General features: G+C 45.8%; 1 protein-coding gene across 2 annotated transcripts; it reads right to left on the bottom strand.

The window, feature by feature from the left end:
• Positions 1-10,278: 10,278 nt before the first annotated feature.
• Positions 10,279-17,643, bottom strand: LOC140206754 (uncharacterized). Of its 2 annotated transcripts, none has more exons than XM_072274954.1 (2): positions 16,941-17,643; positions 10,279-12,920 (listed from the first exon to the last, which is right to left on the bottom strand). In XM_072274954.1, exon 2 carries the CDS (start codon positions 12,600-12,602, stop codon positions 10,785-10,787), a length of 1,818 nt encoding a protein of 605 aa, XP_072131055.1. In that variant the 5' UTR covers positions 12,603-12,920; positions 16,941-17,643; the 3' UTR covers positions 10,279-10,784. The 2 variants fall into 2 exon arrangements, with proteins under 2 accessions (XP_072131055.1, XP_072131056.1); XM_072274955.1 differs by lacking the exon at positions 16,941-17,643 and adding an exon at positions 15,858-16,220.
• Between the last annotated feature and the right edge of the window lie 1,186 nt (positions 17,644-18,829).

Below are 18,829 nucleotides of genomic sequence, written 5' to 3'. Positions count from 1 at the left end.
CAGCCCCGGTTTTATTTTGTGCTGAGCTGGGATTGTGGAATCAGTTAGTTGTGGGTCCCCTAGCTGGGAGGGTGGATGTGGGTGAAGGGGATCTGACTACGTGTACGGTTGTGGGCTGAATGGTGGGAAGAATATGAATGAAATTTTATTTTTTGGTCAGTACAAACAACAAAAAACATCATTCTCAACGATGATTTCATAAAACAACAAAACCATAGGTATTCTTTAACACAGACCGAAAGGGTGTAGGCTGAAGCTACAGCTTATTACACCTACCCCTCTTACTAATACAAAAACATATTTGGTGTCAATCTTAACATCAAAATGAAAGCATTGATAATCTTTTAACCCAAAATCCAGTTCCAAGTATCATTAATTTACATTACTCCCGTTTATTTTAAATCATGTATTTTATATTTGTTCATTAAATTATTCTGATATATTTTTAAAAACTTTTTTAAGTGTGGTGCATGTTTTTAAATTCTCACTACAACTGTTCCATAGATTCACCTCTCCGACTGAAATACAATGATTCTTTTACATTTGTTCTTATCCTTTGATTTTGAAATATACACATTCCTCTCAAATCATGTTGACTTTCTCTCATTTTAAACCAGGGGTCACCAATCTTTTTCACATTGCGGACCGGTTTAATATTAACAATATTCTTGCAGACCGGCCGACGAGGGTGGGGTTGGGTGGTGTTAATCACGACCAGAATACAGGTGATAAGTCAACTATAAGTCACTTATAAGTGGCTAATACACTCAATTTCGTTTCTAAAAGGGTTTATGTAATGAATTTATTTTTAAACACACAGCACATATTTTCCTTGCATGAATATAGTGATAACTCAACTATAAGTCACTTATAAGTCAATAGCTTCATAACATTTTAAGTAACGTTTGGATATTAAACACACAGCACATATTTTCCTCGTATGAACATATAAAATCATTGCAACACACCAATATCGCTGAATCAGTGGGAGCCCTGGGCTTGTTTTCCTGCAACAAGACTGTCCCATCGAGGGGTGTTGGGAGACAGCGATACTCGAAGGGAGTTCCTTATGTCCAGTCTATTCTGCAATTTAGTTTTCGTTGCATTCATTGCAGAAAACCCCGCTTCACAGAGACATGATGTCGGAAATGGAAGCAACGTTTTCAGTGCTTTCGTGGCTATCTCAGGATATTCAGCCTTGACTTTGATCCAGAATGCCGGCAGGGATGTTATGTCAAACATACTTTTCAGCCCACTGTCACTTGCAAGCTCGAGGAGTTGATCTTCTTCCCGCGCTGACATGGATGATTCACTGGGAACATTCACAAATGGGACACGGATCCATTCCTTTGCACGTCTCGGGTCATTTGTGTTTGGGAAGTAACACTCGAATTCTGTCGCCAGCGAAGATAGGTGATCGCGCTCCAGCTGTGAGAGGGATGGTGCAGCCTCAGTCTCTCCCAACATCCCAGCTAATGTTGGGAACATGTCAAATATGCCCCTGTCCACTCACCGTCCCCCAGTTCCAGTTTGGCTTTGAAAGCAGACACTTTATCTGCCAACTTGAAGACAGTTGTCATTCTCCCTTGAAGTGACAAATTGAGTTCATTGAGCAGGTTGAAGAGGTCACACAGATAAGCGAGTTTTGCTCTCCACTCCTCGTCACTGAAGTGTGCTGCCAGTGGTGACTTTTTTCCTGAAAGAAATCTCTGTAGCGGCTCTCTTAACTCAAAAACCCTGGCCAGGGCTCTCCTCCTTGATAGCCACCTGACTTCAGTGTGTAAGAGAAAGCGTTTGTGTTCTGCATCCATTTCCTCGCAAAGCTGCTCAAACAGACGTGAGTTAAGGGCTTTTGCTTTGATGTGATTGATAACTTCAACAACGTCACTCAATACGCTGTTAAGATCAGGTGACATTTTTCGGCTAACCAGCATTTCGCTGTGTATGATACAGTGTGTAGACTCGGGTAGTGAAACCAGACAGCCGTCCAGTCACAGCTGCAGCCCCGTCTGTGCATATTCCAACACAGAATGATCAGTCCAGTTAGCCTGACATGCAGTCATTCAAAGACTTGAATAGTTCTGCCCCAGTTGTGTTAGTTGGCAACGGCAGTGCACATCGTCTTGAAATATATATCGCACATAAACCAGCAGTATTGCCTTGTTGTCGACATCGGTAGACTCGTCGACCTGGATAGCATACCATGGTGACTCGTTAAGCCGTTCCAACAGTTGTGCTTCGATGTCCTCCGCTATGTCATCGATTCTCCTTGAAACTGTGGTAGCTGAAAGAGAAACCTGTGCCATCTTGTTAGCTGCAGCTTCTCCCAACAGTTCACGGCACATGACCTTGGCAGCAGGCAGAATCAATTCTTCACCAACGGTGAAAGGCTTTTTAGCCTTAGCAATCCGGCTAGCCACTAAGTACGACACTCTCAGAGCGGCAGCATTTGTGGAGGTGGTGGCTCTCAGCACTTCCTTCTGTCCCACTTGCTCCTGTCCCGCTTGCTCACATTTTTTCCGCACAAAAAACTCAACGGGTTTGTCTTTAAGTGCAGGGTGCTTGGTCTCAAGGTGCCGAAGCAGTTTTGAGGGCTTCATTGCCTCATTAGACAGCTTGTCTCCACATACCACACACAGGAGGCTTGGAGCGTGCGAGTCTCCGGTCGCAATAAATCCGTGTTTTATGTACGACTTGTCGTATTTTCTGTTGCAGGAAGCTTTCTTTTTTTTTGCAGTCTCGGCCTCAGCTGTCTCTGCGTTATCATCATCGTTAGGCCTTTTCTGTCCCCGACCACCTCTTCCAAAGAAACTCCGAAGCAACGTTTGTTGTTTACTCATTGAGTAGCTGTAGGGCCTATGGGAAGAGACGGGGAAATATATATGCCAACTAACCAAAATTCTCCAAGCATTACATTCACAGGTACAACAGGCTTACAAGGAAGAGAACTACCCCACAGACAGGAGTGACTATCCCACCATAGAACCTGGGAATTTTGTCCTGAGCAAGAACTGGAAGCAAGGGAAACTGGGACCTCAGTGGAAGCGACCATATCAGGTGTTACTGACCACTCCCACGGCTGTGAAACTGAAGGGGCAATCTCGGTGAATACATCAAACAGACAAAAAACGTGTTACTGAAGGAACATTGTGGATGGACTCTCTCGGACTAAAGGAAAATGTATTGGTGTACGTGTTTATGTCTTTGAGAGGGCTCACCCCAGCATCCGGGGGCCCCCATGTTAACACCTTTCTGTCACACCTATGCCAAACAGGTGGAACTAGGGGCCTGCTGGGTTTGTGGTGAAATTCCCCAGCATGGTAAAACTATGGTTCCAATGTCAGTAATGTTACATGCTTAAGGAGATCTGTGTTTTTTGTGAGAATGCGGTAATGGTCTTTTGGAGGTCACCTGATGTGATTTTCCCGCCGATGTGAGGTCAGGTGATGACATGTGCCCCGTGACGAAATAAGGGTTGACTCAGGTGACGCAGTGGGGTTTTGAGTTTGTGGATTTCCAGGTAGAATGTGTTGTGCCTCCGTTTCTGTTACGTGTTTGTTTTTGTGACGCAGTTTCATTTTTAAAACAGAAGGTGTGTTCTCTTACAAGATATTGTATTTGAGCTGGGAATTTGTGGCTGGAAGTGCCAATTTACTCAATTCTGACAGTTTTGAAGGGAGAGTGAAGAATTCATCTAAGTGAAGGATCGAGAGAAGTCGACATCGGTTGTCAGTTTAATAAAGAATCGACCTTATTGAGTCTTCGTTGGAGAGAACCTGCATTGAGATAACTCTTGCAATAGCGCAATGAGTTCATGCACAAACGCTCTCTCTCTCTCTAAAAGGAATTTGAGGTCAGTTGATTTAAACTGTTTATTTTTGGCATCGGGAATCCTGTGGACAGAACCGGCAGTAAAGGTGCGTCGGTGAAGAAATCGTTCTCCAGAGAAGTCTCTCCCAATTGAATGTGTAAAACTGTTGGACTTTCGAAGTTATCGCTTTAAGAACTGTACCTGACTGTATCGCTTTAAGAACTGTTTTCAGCATTTAACACTTTAAGAACCAGAGTCGAGTGGCGAGCTGGTGAACAACTGCGTACCTGTTAACCTCCAGTTAAAGTTTTCCTTTGTCTTTACCTCCTTATCGTTTATACGTGTTTAATAAATGTTTGGTTGTTTTTATAAAACCTGTCTCGGTAAATATTCATTGTTGCCGGTTACGCAACAGTAATCCCACTGAACCAGAGTGAGGAACTCTCAGCCTGAGCTTTCTCAAATAACACCCAGGGAAGTGAGGTGAGGAACTGTGGTCCAGTCAGAGATAACTGTGGCTGTCAGTGTTCTGAGGGATGGTATCTCTCAAACAGAACTTCCTGTACTGGGAAACATGCATCCTGGCCATACTTGCAGGTGCCCAGCAGCGGAGAGGAATAACTGAGACTGAGCGATTTTGGATGATCGCTTTTCTCTCCTATGGAGTAGCCAGGAATTCACGAGAGATAATCAATTTGGCTACAGCACTTGAGGAGCTGGCCACAATACTGCAGGGGCCCTGACAGAATCACAGGCCCAAGTAACAGAAATATCCACTGAAATGATTGCAATCCGGCAAACAATCCCACAGAATCGTATGGCTTCAGATTTTATCCTGGCTGAGAAAGGGGGAACCTGTGCTATTATTTACACAGAATGCTGCACCTATATCCCTGATGAGTCTACTAACATTACATCCCTCTCTGAGCACACTGCCAAGGAGATTGACAGCATCAAGAAAGTAGGGCAGGATTTACACAGGTTCACTGAAGGGTCGAAATGGTGGTCTTCGGAGGTATGTTCGGTAATATGTGGGACGAGATATTGCATTATGGCCTAATAGTTGTACATATAATTGTTCTCATTACTGATGTCTGCTGTTTTTACCCACTGATAAGTCAATGCTGTACTCGGTTGCTTTCTCTGTAAAAAAATACTGCTTTGTTGATCATGTAATGATGAAAAGGAGGGAGTAATAAAGTATGTAAAAGGGTTAGCACTTCGTTAAACAATAGCAGCCTGTTTTTCTGAAAGAAACTGCTGATGATCAACAGATGTGCTGAGCCATGCTGAGCCATATTTCTCCTTGAGGGTAGCTAGCTAGGATTTCAGGATGCTTATCTCCCTGTGCACTCATGTGCAGAGATAGGACAACTTCAGTCTGTTCTGTGTGTGTAAGCCATTATGACTATTTTGTAATTTGTCTTTAGGGGCTGTCATGTAGTAAATAACTTTGGCTCCAGCCTGTCTTGTGTGTGGGGTATCTGGATGGATATACCTGTGGCATAAGCGGAATTGTTAGTCAGTTGGTGGATTGGTCGGGAACAGTCCTGGACTGAGTAAGCCCCGGGTGCTTGGAATAAAGAGTTTGTACTTATACGGTCTCTGAGTGACTTTATCCGGATTCGACTTCCACAGAATGGGAGTGGTTTTAAAGGGCTGGGCTGCTGGAAGCACATTACCAGACCTGGAATGATTGTAACTGGGTCTGAGAGAAGACCCTGCCTTCCTCCTGTAACCCTGAAGCTAATTAGCAATCATGAATATATTAATCTGTCATAAATATACCCAAATGACAGCCTCACCCAACCTCTGTGGCAACAACTTCCACAGATCAGACATACTTTTGCCAGAAAAAATTTCTCATCTCAGTTTTTAAGGTAAGCATCTTTATTCTGAGACTCTGCTGTCAGATTAATATCTAATGGAAACATCCTCTCCATGTCCACTGTATCCAGGCTTTTCAGCATTTCGTAGGTTTGCTTAACCATACATCCCTCCACCACCCCCACCGTCCCTCTGAACTCCATTGAGCACAGGTGCAGAACCATCAAATGCTCCTCAGACATAAAGCTGATCATTGCTGAAATGCCATGTGGTGATTGGTAAGTTCGTGGCCTAAGGTGGAAGGAGTCAATTTTAGAAAACCTAGCATTTTTCAATTATCTGAAACAGAAATACCACAAAAGTTATTAACTCCAAACTTTCTGCATAATCACTCAAAGAGTTGAACTACACGTGGATGTAACGAGAGCTGTATAACTTTAGGCCTTCCAACTTAGGCCACGAACTTATCAATCACCCCTCGTACAGCTCCGGCACCAAAAAATTGCCACTGCACCCCTGCTCCGGCCGTCCGGCAAAGCTAGCGCTGATTTCCCAATGCCCTAACCCAGATTTACACAACCCTGAGGGTATCCAACTCACCGTCGCCCAAACAGCACACACCGGCTATAGCTGCTGTCGGCACTGCGCATGCGTATAGCAGGAGGTTCTCCGCAGCACCACCGGTGGCCGGAGGTCTGCTCATCCCACCAGTGACCGGAGGTCCATGCAGCGCCACCAGTAGCCGGAGGTCCATGCAGCGCCACCAGTAGCCGGAGGTCTATGCAGCGCCGCCAGTGGCCGGAGGTCCATGCGGCGCCACCGGTGGCCGGAGGCGGGATGGACGACGGAGAGGTAAATCACAAACAGGACAAAGTCTGCAGATGCTGGAAATACAGAGCAACACACATAAAATGCTGGCGGAACTCAGCAGGTTGGGCAGCATCTATGAACAGCCGACGTTTCCAGTTGAACCCTCCTTCAGGACGGAGATGGAATGGGGGAAAAATCTGAATAAAATCGGGGCGGGCGAGGAAATGCCGAGCTGGAAGGTGATAGGTGAAGCCAGGTAGGTGGGAAAGCTCAAGAGCAGAAGAAAATATGATCTAATAGGAGAGGAGAGTGGAGAATAGGAGAAAGGGAGGGAGCAGTGGACCCGGAGAGAAGTGATCAGCAGGTGACAGGACGTGAAAAGTCAGAGAGGAAGAGAGGGAGTGGGAGGGAGAGGTGAGCGGGAGATTTGTTCACCGGAAGGAGAAATCGATATTCATGCCATCAGGTTGGAGGGTACTCAGACGGAATATAAGGTGCTGATCCTGGACCCTGAGGGTGGCCTCATCTTGGCACAAGAGGAGGCGATGGGTTGACACGTCGCAACCGGAATGGGAATCGGAGTGAAAATGTTTATACACCGGGAAGTCCCGCTCGGAGCAGATAGTTCAAAGGTTAACTTATTATCAAAGCAGGTATCCATATACAACTCTGAGTTTTTGTTCTTCTCCAGAGAGCCACGAAACAAAGAACATGAAAGTCGTTCAGAGAGAAACATCAAGCTTCCCCAGCATGAAAAAAATAACGGCATCCCAATGGTTCACCTTCAAAAAAATCCGTCTCACCGCACAAAACGCAACAATTAATATTGACCCCCCCCAAAAAAAAACAACCCTACCCCGCACAACTGCGGAGGAGCTAAATATAATTCCTCTCTTTGATCACTGTCTCAATGATTCCCTGACTCTGAGAGGAAGGGGTGTCTATGGTCCACATTGTCAGGGTGTTGAGTTTACCAGGAGACAAAGACTGCAGGGACGGGAGGTTTTCTGGTCACTAATACACTGTGTGTGGACCCCGCTGGCAATTCTGGTGTTGTGACCCGAATCGAGACAAACACCACGCTGCCCACTCCACCAACAACACGGCACAGCCGGACACATAACAGGGGAGTTTACATCTCACAACACTGGATTCAGTGATGAAACCCGAGATTAATGTTGTTGTCCCACTGAAATCATAAGAAACGTCCATTAAGGTGCTTTTAAATACGATCGATCCTGCCAGAGGTGATGTCACACAGGCGCACCCACGCGCCTAACATCACACATGGGCTCCCCACACCGGGATCTGCCCTCACGTGCGCTGTGTCTTACGTCACCCACGCGCTGGTGAGCTCGAGCTTTATCGGTTTAATGGCTGAGCTGCTAATCGCGTAACCACGCCCTCCTGCACCGCTGAAAACCAACGCTTCAGGAGCTGCTCTATTCCCATTGGTGGACAGGAATGTCGATCAGTGTTTGCACCCAATAGCAGAGGCGGACCAGTCGAGAGGGCGTTACCCCTGATGAAATCGTATTCCACGCCGACGGCGGACTCACTGTTCGAGCGGAACAAATCCCAAAGTAAATGTCCCATTTTTTGATTTACTTCTAATTCCCTCCGAGGGAAGTTGGGGCGTTTGTGAAGCGTCTCCTGCGGCCGGAGTCTGATGTATCGCTGAGAGGTAGGAGGAGACCGCTCGGCCCGTCGGTTTGATGCCGGTTCCCCGGGGAGGGAGAGGATGAAGACGGTGAGAGAGGGGGCGGACAGGATGTTTGTCCCGGTGGGGACAGGAGGGGCTCATCTGTGGAAATGTCTGAGCCCACGGTGGTGGCGATTCACCACACTGGGGGCAAACACCGGCAGACTGTTGCCCTGCAAGCGGGGACAGGACTGGAGTTGGGACGGTGGGTGAGGAGAGGAGATTTCGGATAGTGGGGGTAAGATCTCGAAAGATGATTGCTAATGCCTCCACATCCCTTCAGCCACTTCTTTCAGATCTCTGGGGTGTTCACCATCTGGTCCAGGTGATTTATTTACCTTCAGACCATCTCTGTTTCCCAAGAAACTTCTCCCGAGTAACGTAACTTTACACATTCTGACCACTGACATCTGGGACTTTCATATTCCTGCCAGTGTCTCCGACAGATAAGAGTGATGTACAATACTTATTCAGTTCATCTGCCATCACCTTGCACCCCCACCCCATTAATACCTCTCCAGCATCATTTCCCAGTGGTTTGATATCCACTTCTGCCTCTCTTGTACACTAAATGTACCTGAAGAAAAAATGGCGTTCTCTTTAATATTACTGGTTAGCTCACCACTGTATCCCATCGTTTCATACTTATTTATTTTAGTTGCATTCTGTTGGTTTTTAAAAGCTTCCTAATCCTCTAACTTCCTAGTAATTTTTGCTCCATGCTCTCTCTTTGGTTTTTATGTTGTCTTTGGTTTCTCTGATCAGCCACGGTTTTGTCACCTCACCTTTAGAATACTGCTTCCTCTTTGTGATTTGTATATCCTGTGCCTTTCAAATTGCTTCCAGAAATTCCTGCCATTGCTGCTCTGTTTTCATCCCTGCCCGTGTTCTTTTCAAATCAATTTTGACCAATTCTGCTCTCATGCCTCTGTAATTCTCTTTATTCCACATCGGACTTTAGCTTCTCCTTCTCTAATGTCAGGGTGAATTTGATCATATTAAGATCACTTGCCCCTAAGGGTTCTTTGAACTTAAGTGACCTAATTAAATCCGGTTCATTACAACACCCAATCCAGAATAGCTGATCCCCAAGTGGGCTCAATCACGAGCTGCTGTAAAAAAGCATCTTGTAGGATCTCTACGAATTTCTCCTCTTGAGACCAACACCATCCTAATTTTCCTAGTCACCTGCATGACAATCCCCCATGACTATTGTAACATTGCCCTTTTGGCATGCATTTTCTATCTCCCATTTTATTTTGTGGACCACATATTTACTACTGTTTGGGGGTCTCCATACAATTCCCATCAAGGATTTTTTTTTTTTTTTTTTTTTTTTTTAACATTTGCTGCTCCTTAAATCTACCCACAGATTCTACACCTTCCGACCCTATGCCACTTCTTTCTAATGATTTTGTTTAATATTTTACCAACAGAGCCACACAACCCCACTACCAGCTTGTTCTTTTAAGAAACATGTAAGTATCTGGGAAACAAAAGGACCTGCAGATGCTAGAAATCCAGTGAACTACACACAAAGTGCTGGAGGAGCTCAGCATGTCAGGCAGCATCTATGGATGGGAATCAACATTTCGGGCCAAGACCCTTCATTGGGACTCTTGACACCCACATATCTGGAATATCAACAAGCAAAGAAAATAGAAAGTAGTGCAAAATAGAGAAAACCTTTAAGAAAATTTAGTTCAAAGTTTTTTTTTAAAAAACTGCCAAACAGAGCTCAATAGTTAACAAATCCAACAAAGGCAATAAACATCTTCATCAATTGACTTTTTTTTGAAATAAAAAAAATATCTTGGTCCCATTTCAATCAGTCAAATTTACAAAGATAAATAAGAACTTTAGAAAAGTTTAGAATAGACTATTTACATTCAAACCCACTTAGATTAACATTACCTTGGACAGGAGGAAGAGAAGTAACACACACGAAAAAAAAAAATCACACAACAGTCAGATAAAACTTCTAAGTATATACTTTCATCAAAAATGAACAGGATTCAGAACTCCAGGTGTGTGTATGCAGTCGTGATAAGAAATACAGACCAGAAAACTTAAATGAGAGGCCAACTCAGAAAAAGGAATCATCACAATGGAAGAAAACATTAACCAGTGGAATGAGTATGACCCTTCATGGGAGACATCCCAACCATCTGAGCAGACAAGATAGTGACAAGGAAGCGTGGAGCACCTGACTGAGAGTTGGAGAACTCTTCCCAGTGTCACGTACACACAACCCAGTAAAAGTATCAGCAGCAATAGAACACACGTTACGTGGTATCTTATGGTGTTGTTTCACTAAGTACCGGAGACAGAGTTTAAAACAGAACTGATTTATTTGTCACAGATCCAGAATATTAAACTCCAGTCCCATTAAAGGTGAATATGCAGTAGAAGAAACTTCTCCCATGCCCAGTGACCAGGGTGCAGAACTGGGTGTGGTGAGCAGCAACAATAATTGCAGAATTCATAAACTTAAAACTTTTCTGACTACAGTAGTGTGTCATAAAGTTACATACATGACTGAACACCTTCCACAGTCACAGCAGGTGAACAGCATCTCCGCTGTGTGAACTTACTGGTGTCCCTTAGACCAAATAGATGGGTGAAACCCTTCCTTCAGTCTGAGCAGGTGAATGGCCTCTTTCCAATGTGTACTGCCTGGTGTGCCAATAGGTCGGATGACCGAGTGAATCCCTTCCCACACACTGAGCAGATGAATGGCCTCTCCCCAGTGTGAACTCGCTGATGTAGCTTCAGGTGGCATGATTGAGTGAATCCTTTCCCACAGTCTAAGCAGGTAAATGGCTTCTCCCCAGTGTGAACTGACTGGTGTGCTTGTAGGCTAGCTAACTGTGTGAATCCCTTCCCACACAACGAACAGGTGAATGGCCTCTCCCCAGTGTGAACTCTCTGATGCACCTTCAGTTGAAATGACCGGGTGAATCCCTTCCCACAGTCTGAGCATGTGAACGGCCATACTACAGTGTGGACTGACTGGTGTCTCTGGAGGGTGGATGAGTGGTTGAATCCTTTCCCGCAGTCTGGGCAGTTGAACAGCCATTTCCCTGTGTGGGATGCCAGGTGTGTCTGCAGGCTGGATAACTGAGTGAATCTCTTCCCACAATCTGAGCAGGTGAACAGCCTCTCCCCAGTGTGAACTGACTGATGTGTCAGCAGGTGAGATGACAAAGTGAATCCCTTCCCACAGTCTGAGCAGGTGAATAGCCTCTCCCCAGTGTGAACTTGCTGATGTACCTTCAGTTGAGATGACTGAGTGAATCTCTTCCCACAATCCGAGCAGATAAATGGCTTCTCCCCAGAGTGAACTGACTGATGTGCTTGTAGGCTAGCTAACTGTGTGAATCCCTTCCCACAGTCTGAGCAGGTGAATGGCCTCTCCCCAGTGTGAACTCTTCGATGAACCTTCAGTTGAAATCTCCCAATGAATCCCTTCCCACAGTCTGAGCAGGTGAATGGCCACTCCCCTGTGTGAACTGACTGGTGTCTCCGTAGGGTGGATGAGTGAGTGAATCCTCTTCCACAGTCTGAGCAGGTGAATGGCTTCTTTCCAGTGTGGGCTGTCTGGTGTGTCTGTAGGCTGGATAACTGAGTGAATGTCTTCCCACAATCCGAGCAGGTGAACGGCCTCCCCCCAGTGTGAACTGACTGGTGTCTCAGTAGGTTAGATGATGAAGTGAATCCCATCCCACAGTCTGAGCAGGTAAACGGCCTCTCCCTGGTGTGAACTGACTGGTGAGCCAGAAGGTTGGATGATTGAGAGAATCCCTTCCCACATTCTGAGCAGGTGAATGGCCACACTCCAGTGTGAACTGATTGGTGTGTCTTTAGGCCAGATGACCTAGTGAATCCTTTCCCACAGTCTGAGCAGGTGTACGGCCATTTCCCAGTGTGAACTGACTGGTGTGCCTGTAGGTGGGATGACTGAGTGAATCCTTTCCCACACTCTGAGCAGGTGAAAGGCTTCTCCCCAGTGTGAATGCGCTGATGTTCCTTCAGTTGACATGACCGAGTGAATCCCTTCCCACAGTCTGAGCAGGTGAACAGTCTGTCCGCAGTGTGAATTTGCCGATGCACCTTCAGTTGAGATGACAGAATGAATCCCTTCCCACAGTCTGAGCAGGTGAATGGCCTCTCCCCCATGTGAACTCGCTGATGTACCTTCAGTTGAGATGACAGAATAAATCCTTTCCCACAGTCTGAGCAGGTAAACGGCCTCTCCACTGTGTGAACTGCCTGGTGTGCCTGCAGGTTGGATGAGCGAGCGAATCTCTTCCCACATTCTGAGCAGGTGAACGGCCTCTCCCCAGTGTGAACTGTTTGGTGAGCTAGTAGGTTTGATGAGCGAGTGAATCCCTTCCCACAGTCCGAGCAGGTGAATGGCCGTTCCCTGGTGTGAATTCGCTGATGAGCCATTAGGTCAGATGATCGAGTGAATCCTTCCCCACAAATTCAGCAGGTGGCCAGCCTCTGCCCAGTGTGAACTAATTGATGTGTCCGCAGGTGGGATGACTGACTAATTCCCTTCCCACATACAGAACAGTGAGTGGCCGTGCCCCAGTGTGGAATTGCTGATGGACTTTCAGTTCAGATGACTGAGTGAATCCATTCCAACAGTGTGAGCAGGAAGGATGATTGAGTGAATCCCTCGATCCACTTCTTAATGGACAAGAAGGGCAACACTGGCGTGTTGTCTCTGAGATTCTGGGAGACAAATTCCTTGCCGTTCTTAACCTGTGAAAAGATTTACAAAATACATCAGTGGGTGAAGGCAACATTTCAGATGAGATCACTTTAGTCACCAAGATGTGATCTGACATCACACTGTGCTTGGGCCCTGACGATTTCTGCACTTGTCTTCCGCAGAGTCCCAGGGAACAACTTGTCAGGCCCTGGGAATTTATCCACGCTAATGTGCCTTAAGACAGCAAACATCCCCACCTCTGTAATCTGTACAGGGTCCATGAAGTTGATGCTGCTTTGCCTCACTTCTATAGACTCTGTGTCCAACTCCTGAAAAATAGAGATGCAAAAAAAAAAAAAAAAAAAAAAAAAAAATTAAATCTCCCCCATCTATTTTGTCTCCTCACATAGATTACCATTCTGATCGTCCAGAGTGGGCATGTTTCTGTACTGACCTTCTCCATGTTTCTGTGGCAGAGAAGCTGGCCAAACTTGACTGGAAGGGGAAACTGGTAGGCGTGACAACAGAGCAGCAATGGCTGGAGTTTCTGGGAGCAATTCGGGAGCTGAGTGATTGATACATCCCAAAGAACTGGAAGCATTGTAAAGGCAGGAGGACACAACCATGGCTGAAAAGAGAAGCCTAAGCCAACATAAGAACCAAAGAGACGGCAAACAAAAGAACAAAAAGTATTAGGAAGCTTTTAGAAAGCAACTGACGACAACTAAAAAAAAAATGTCAGATGAGCTCACGGCATGAAATTATGATTATTGTAGTCATTAATGAATCTTGGTCGCACCCAACAGTCTGAGGCATTTAGAGGAACAAAATATCCGGGGCCTCGATATCCCTTAAAAACCAAGGTTCCCTGCACCAGTTAACTTTCAACTTTTACTTTGACAGGCACATACAAACTCTACACCCTCAAAACTTCACTTCTGAAGGCCTCCCACTTACCAAGTACTCCTTTGTCAGAAAACAGCCTGTCCCAAACCACACTTGTCAGATCCTTTCTGATACCATCAAAATTGACCTTTCTCCAATTGAGAATTGAACCCATGGTTCAGTCTTCACTTTTTCTATATTAACTTGGAATCTCCTGACATTATGATCACTACATACAAAGTGTTCCGATACACTAATTTCTGTTACTAGCCCTGGATTATTTTCTAATAGTTTATTGCACACTTCTATGTCGGGAATTCTACATGCTGACTTCGGGCACATTTGACAAACTCTACCCATCCAGTCCTTTTATATACGGGAGCCCCAGTAATCTTTGGGAATTTAAAATCGCTCACTATATGAAGCATTCTTTCTTGGCATAGTCTGTGATCTCTCCACAAATTTATTTCTCTGAATTCCTCAGATTGCTGGGTGCAAACAAGTCCCAGTAATGGCTACAATATCACATTCCATGCCCTGAGGTCTCTGGTGTCAAGAAAACAACCTCTCTCTCATTGTCACAAAAACAAAGGAGCTGATTGTGGACAACAGGAAGAATGGAGACAGGCTAACCCATATTTGCACCAATGGATCTGGGGTTGAGAGGGTGAACAGCTTTAAGTTCCTCGTCAGACACATCACAGAGGATCTCATGTGGTCTGTACAACAGTGCCTCTTTCACCACAGACGGTTGTAAGAAGTTTGAAATGCAGCCCCAAATCCAAAGAACTTTCTGCAGGGACACAATTGAGAGCATCCTGACTGGCTGCATCACTGCCTGGCATGGGAACTGTACTTCCCTTAATCACAGACTTTGTAGAGTGGTGTGTACAGCCCAGCACATCTGTAGTTGTGAACTTCCCATGACTCAGGACATTTACAAAGACAGGAGTGTAAAAAGGGCCCGAAGGATCATTGGGGACCCGAGTCACCCCAACCACAAACTGTTCCAGCTGCTACCATTCAGGAAACAGTACCGCAGCATTAAAGCCAGAACCAACAGGATCCGGGACAGCTTCTTCCACCAGGCCATCAGACTGCTTAATTCATGCTGATACAATTGCATTTCTAAGTTATAGTGACTGTCGTGTTCTATTATAACTTAATAAAAATTGCATGTTGCACATTCAGACGGAGATGTGACATAAAGATTTTTACTCCTCATGTATGTGAAGGATGGAAGTAATAAAGTCAATTCAATTCAATTCACCCTCTCCACTATCTGTTCTGTCATTCTGGCTCCCATTCCCACTACAACTTCAGTTTAACCCAGCCTGTCTCCACCACACTAGCACCAGCAAGCCTTACCACTACGACATTAGTCCCCTTCTAGTTCTGGTACCCGAACTACTGAACCCACATCACCCCTTTGACTTTCCTCTGCCAGATAACCACCCACCCCACCTCCTCCAACAGTTTCTAAAGTGGTAGAACAGAGAACACAGAAAACCTACAGCACAATACAGGCCCCTCTGCCCACAAAGCTGTGCCGATCATGACCCTGGCTTAGGACTACCTGGGCTTACCCATAGCCCTCTATTTTTCTAAGCTCCATGTAGCCATCCAGGAGTCTCTTAAAAGACCCTATTGTTTCTGCCTCCACCACCACCGCCAGCAGCCCATCCCATGCACTCACCACTCTCTGCATAAAAAAAAAACTTACCCCTGATGTCTCCTCTATACCCACTTCCAAGCACCTTAGAACTATGCCCTCTCGTGCTTGCCATTTCAGCACTGGGAAAAAGCATCTGATTATCCACATGATCAATGCCCCTCATTATCTCGTACACCTCTATTAGGTCACCTCTCATCCTCCGTCACTCCAAGGATAAAAGGCCGAGATCACTCAACTTATTCTCATAAACCATGCTCCCTAATCGACACAAAGTCCTTGTAAATTTCCTCTGCACCCTTTCTATGGTCTACCTGTTGTTGTGTGGGATGGCCACAAGAGTACTGTACACTGCGATGGCTATTTAACCTCATTCCCCTTCCTGACTCTCACCCAGTTTCATGTGTCCTACACCTTGGGTGTAACTCACCTCTGTTCAATGTCATATCAATCACCCCTCCGACTGCTGATGAATCCAGAATTCATTCATTCCCAGCTCCAACTCCTTAAACTGGTGACACAACATGTGCACACTGAATGTTATATATGGAGGTTCTCATTTTAACAGCTAGCAAATCATGGTCAATAATCATTTTTATCTGCTCTGGGTTTGATTGACTTCATCTGCACTCTCACACAACCTATGTAGCAGGCCTGCAGTGGGTAATGAAGAATTTTCTCAACAGAGCATTTGAACACCGTCCATACGTGATTTGCTTGCTAACTGATGCTATAAAAAGTCATTTTTTTTCAAATATCGCTCCATTTCTTCCCACTTGCAAATTCTCCAGCAACTTTTGCATCACCACAATACACACAGGTAACACCAGTTTCTGTTTTGTACATAAATATTTCCCCTGAACCCTCCCCCAGGTGACTGACAGTGGTAAACTCATTGATGGCAATGTCAATGAATATGAAGGGAAGGCAGTAGTCTGTCCCATTGGAGTCTGGCACATTTGTGATGTGAGAGCTACTTGTTGCCCAGTGCAAAGCTGTTTGATATCATTATGTACCCAGACAGAGTGGGTCAAAACATGTTCTTACGGGTGGAAAAGTCCAGAACAAGAGGAGGTAGAACAAGCAAAACACACAAAATGCTGGATGAACTCAGCAGGGCAGGCAGCATCTATGGAAAAGAGTACTAATGCTGAGTTCCTCCAACAATTTGTGTGTGTTGTTTGGATTTTCAGCATCTGCAGATTTTCTCTTGTTTGTGATTGGAAGTAGAACAAAGGTGATTTTCTCAACAGCTGATGTAAAATATTTTGTTCCCTTTCTCCGAGTTCCCAGTCCTTGCATTTAGACAGCTGGAGCTCAGCTCTGTCTGAGAGATCTATCGGTTCCCACTCCCTCATCAGCCGGAAGCTCCCCGGGGCCCGTGTACGGAGCGTGGGGCTGAGAGAGAGGGAAGAGAGCAGGACTGTCCCGGGATTGCGGGCTACGATATCTGGATCTCACAACAATTGTCCCGAAGTCGGTGTTAAAATCCCGCCCGGAGATTCTCTCTCACCTCTTGCCGATCCTCCCGAGGCCTTTGTGTATTGCGCGCATGGGTGATATTCGGGAAAAGCGCAATCCTGACGCCTGCGCATTTGATCGGTGCTTCAGCGACGGCTAAATTTACAACTCCCGGCTTTATGGGTAATCAGGGCACCATTAAAAGTTTCCGCAAGCACCGCTTCCATGTCCACACCTCAGTTTTTTTTGTGTGTATAGAAAACTCAGCAGCTATTTTAACACAGAAAGCGGCTCCCATAAACAATATACTCAATAGAAACTTGTATTCCGTGTATCTAATACCGAAGTACAACCCTCTTAGGCAGAGTGGCGGGCAACTGGAGTCTCTGCCTGTGGTGGGAAACCCCACCGGTCACGTGATCCCATTTGCCCCCTTCCATTTGACCGCGGATGGGCAGCATCTGCGCGTATGTTTCCGAGGCCCCGCCCTCCGGATGATGTAACACTGACGCCGCGCATGCTCACTGCATCCAGATGGGTGGTGTTTTCCTTTGCGCTCAGTGCTGAAGCCGATTCATCTGCGGCAGCGGGATCGGGAAAGGTCGGGATCGCTGTTTGCGGGCCGAAGTTTTCATTTTCCCATCGGTGAGTATTGAGCCCGATCCCGAGCGAGGAGATCTGATGTGGGCCGTGATCCCCGTACTGAGGGCCAGTTACTCATTTAGTACCCAGTTATCTGGGCTCGTCAGAAATGCGTAGACTTCACTGAATCTGCGTTGAACGATCCAAACCAGGAGCCCAGGCTGTCTGTTTCCACAGAATTGCAATGGGAGTCCCGTCAGCCGGTCACGTGAGGCTGTTTTACCGCAGATCTGCCCCGCCCTCCGCTTTGTGACGTAGGATCACGTGGTGTGCCAGCCGTGGGGGTGGTGTGTGAGTGGCAGATTCAGCTGTTGACTCTGTGAGGCTGGGTCCTGGTGTATCACAGTTTTTGATCCAAGTAAAATGGACCGGGGCTTCGAGCTGCCCGAGTTTATGAGGCGCTGAGTTCTGGGATCAGATCTTTGTTTCTGGGGTTCCTTTGGAAACAATGACTGCTGATCTGAGGAGAGACTCGAGGAAATCTGCAGATGCTGGAATTTCAAGCAACACACATAAAAGTTGCTGGTGAACACAGCAGGTCAGGCAGCATCTCTAGAAAGAGGTACAGTTAGGACAAGGGTCTCGGCCCGAAACGTCGACTGTACCTCTTCCTAGAGATGCTGCCTGACCTGTTGCGTTCACCAGCAACTTTTATATGTGTTGCTTGTAACCTGAGGAGAGGATGCGTTCTCATTCCATCCTCACAGGTAGTGGCTGCTCTGTGTTTGCATCAGTAGAAATAAAATAGACCAGTGTTCAAACTGTGTTTGGAAATTGCCCCTCACTGTCACCTGTCTATCAGGCAGTGGAAATAAAACATAAACCCAAGATGCAGGAGATCTGCACTAAAAACTGAAAATGTGTGAGGCCATTCTGATAAAACGTTATTAACCTGAATCATTAAGTTTGTTCCTCTCCCCACAGCTGTTCCTTACCTGCTGAGTGTTTCTGGTAATTCCAGTTTTTTTATGAAACTCACTGGTTTATATTTCCTGAAATGAACCTGTTTTAAGCTGGGAATGGAAATGGCTCATTTTGACATAATAGAACAGTAAAGAAAGCACAACTTTTCCCTGGTACCAACTTGTCTGTTATTCCTGGAAATGTGTTCAGTACAGTTGTTGCTGACAAGGTTTACAAGAATAATCTCAGGAATGATCGGCTTTATGTATTGTCACGTACCCCGTGATGGGTTAAAGATCCAGCAGAAATGGAAAACACTTTGAAGTCCAGTATTGCTATTAACTAATATTATTTATTAGTAACTACACAATACAGTAATATAAATGCAGCTATGTC

Source organism: Mobula birostris, chromosome 13 (assembly GCF_030028105.1).
Source record: "Mobula birostris isolate sMobBir1 chromosome 13, sMobBir1.hap1, whole genome shotgun sequence".
In the NCBI taxonomy this organism is placed as follows: domain Eukaryota; kingdom Metazoa; phylum Chordata; class Chondrichthyes; order Myliobatiformes; family Myliobatidae; genus Mobula; species Mobula birostris.
This window is presented reverse-complemented; position numbering and strand designations above follow the sequence as displayed.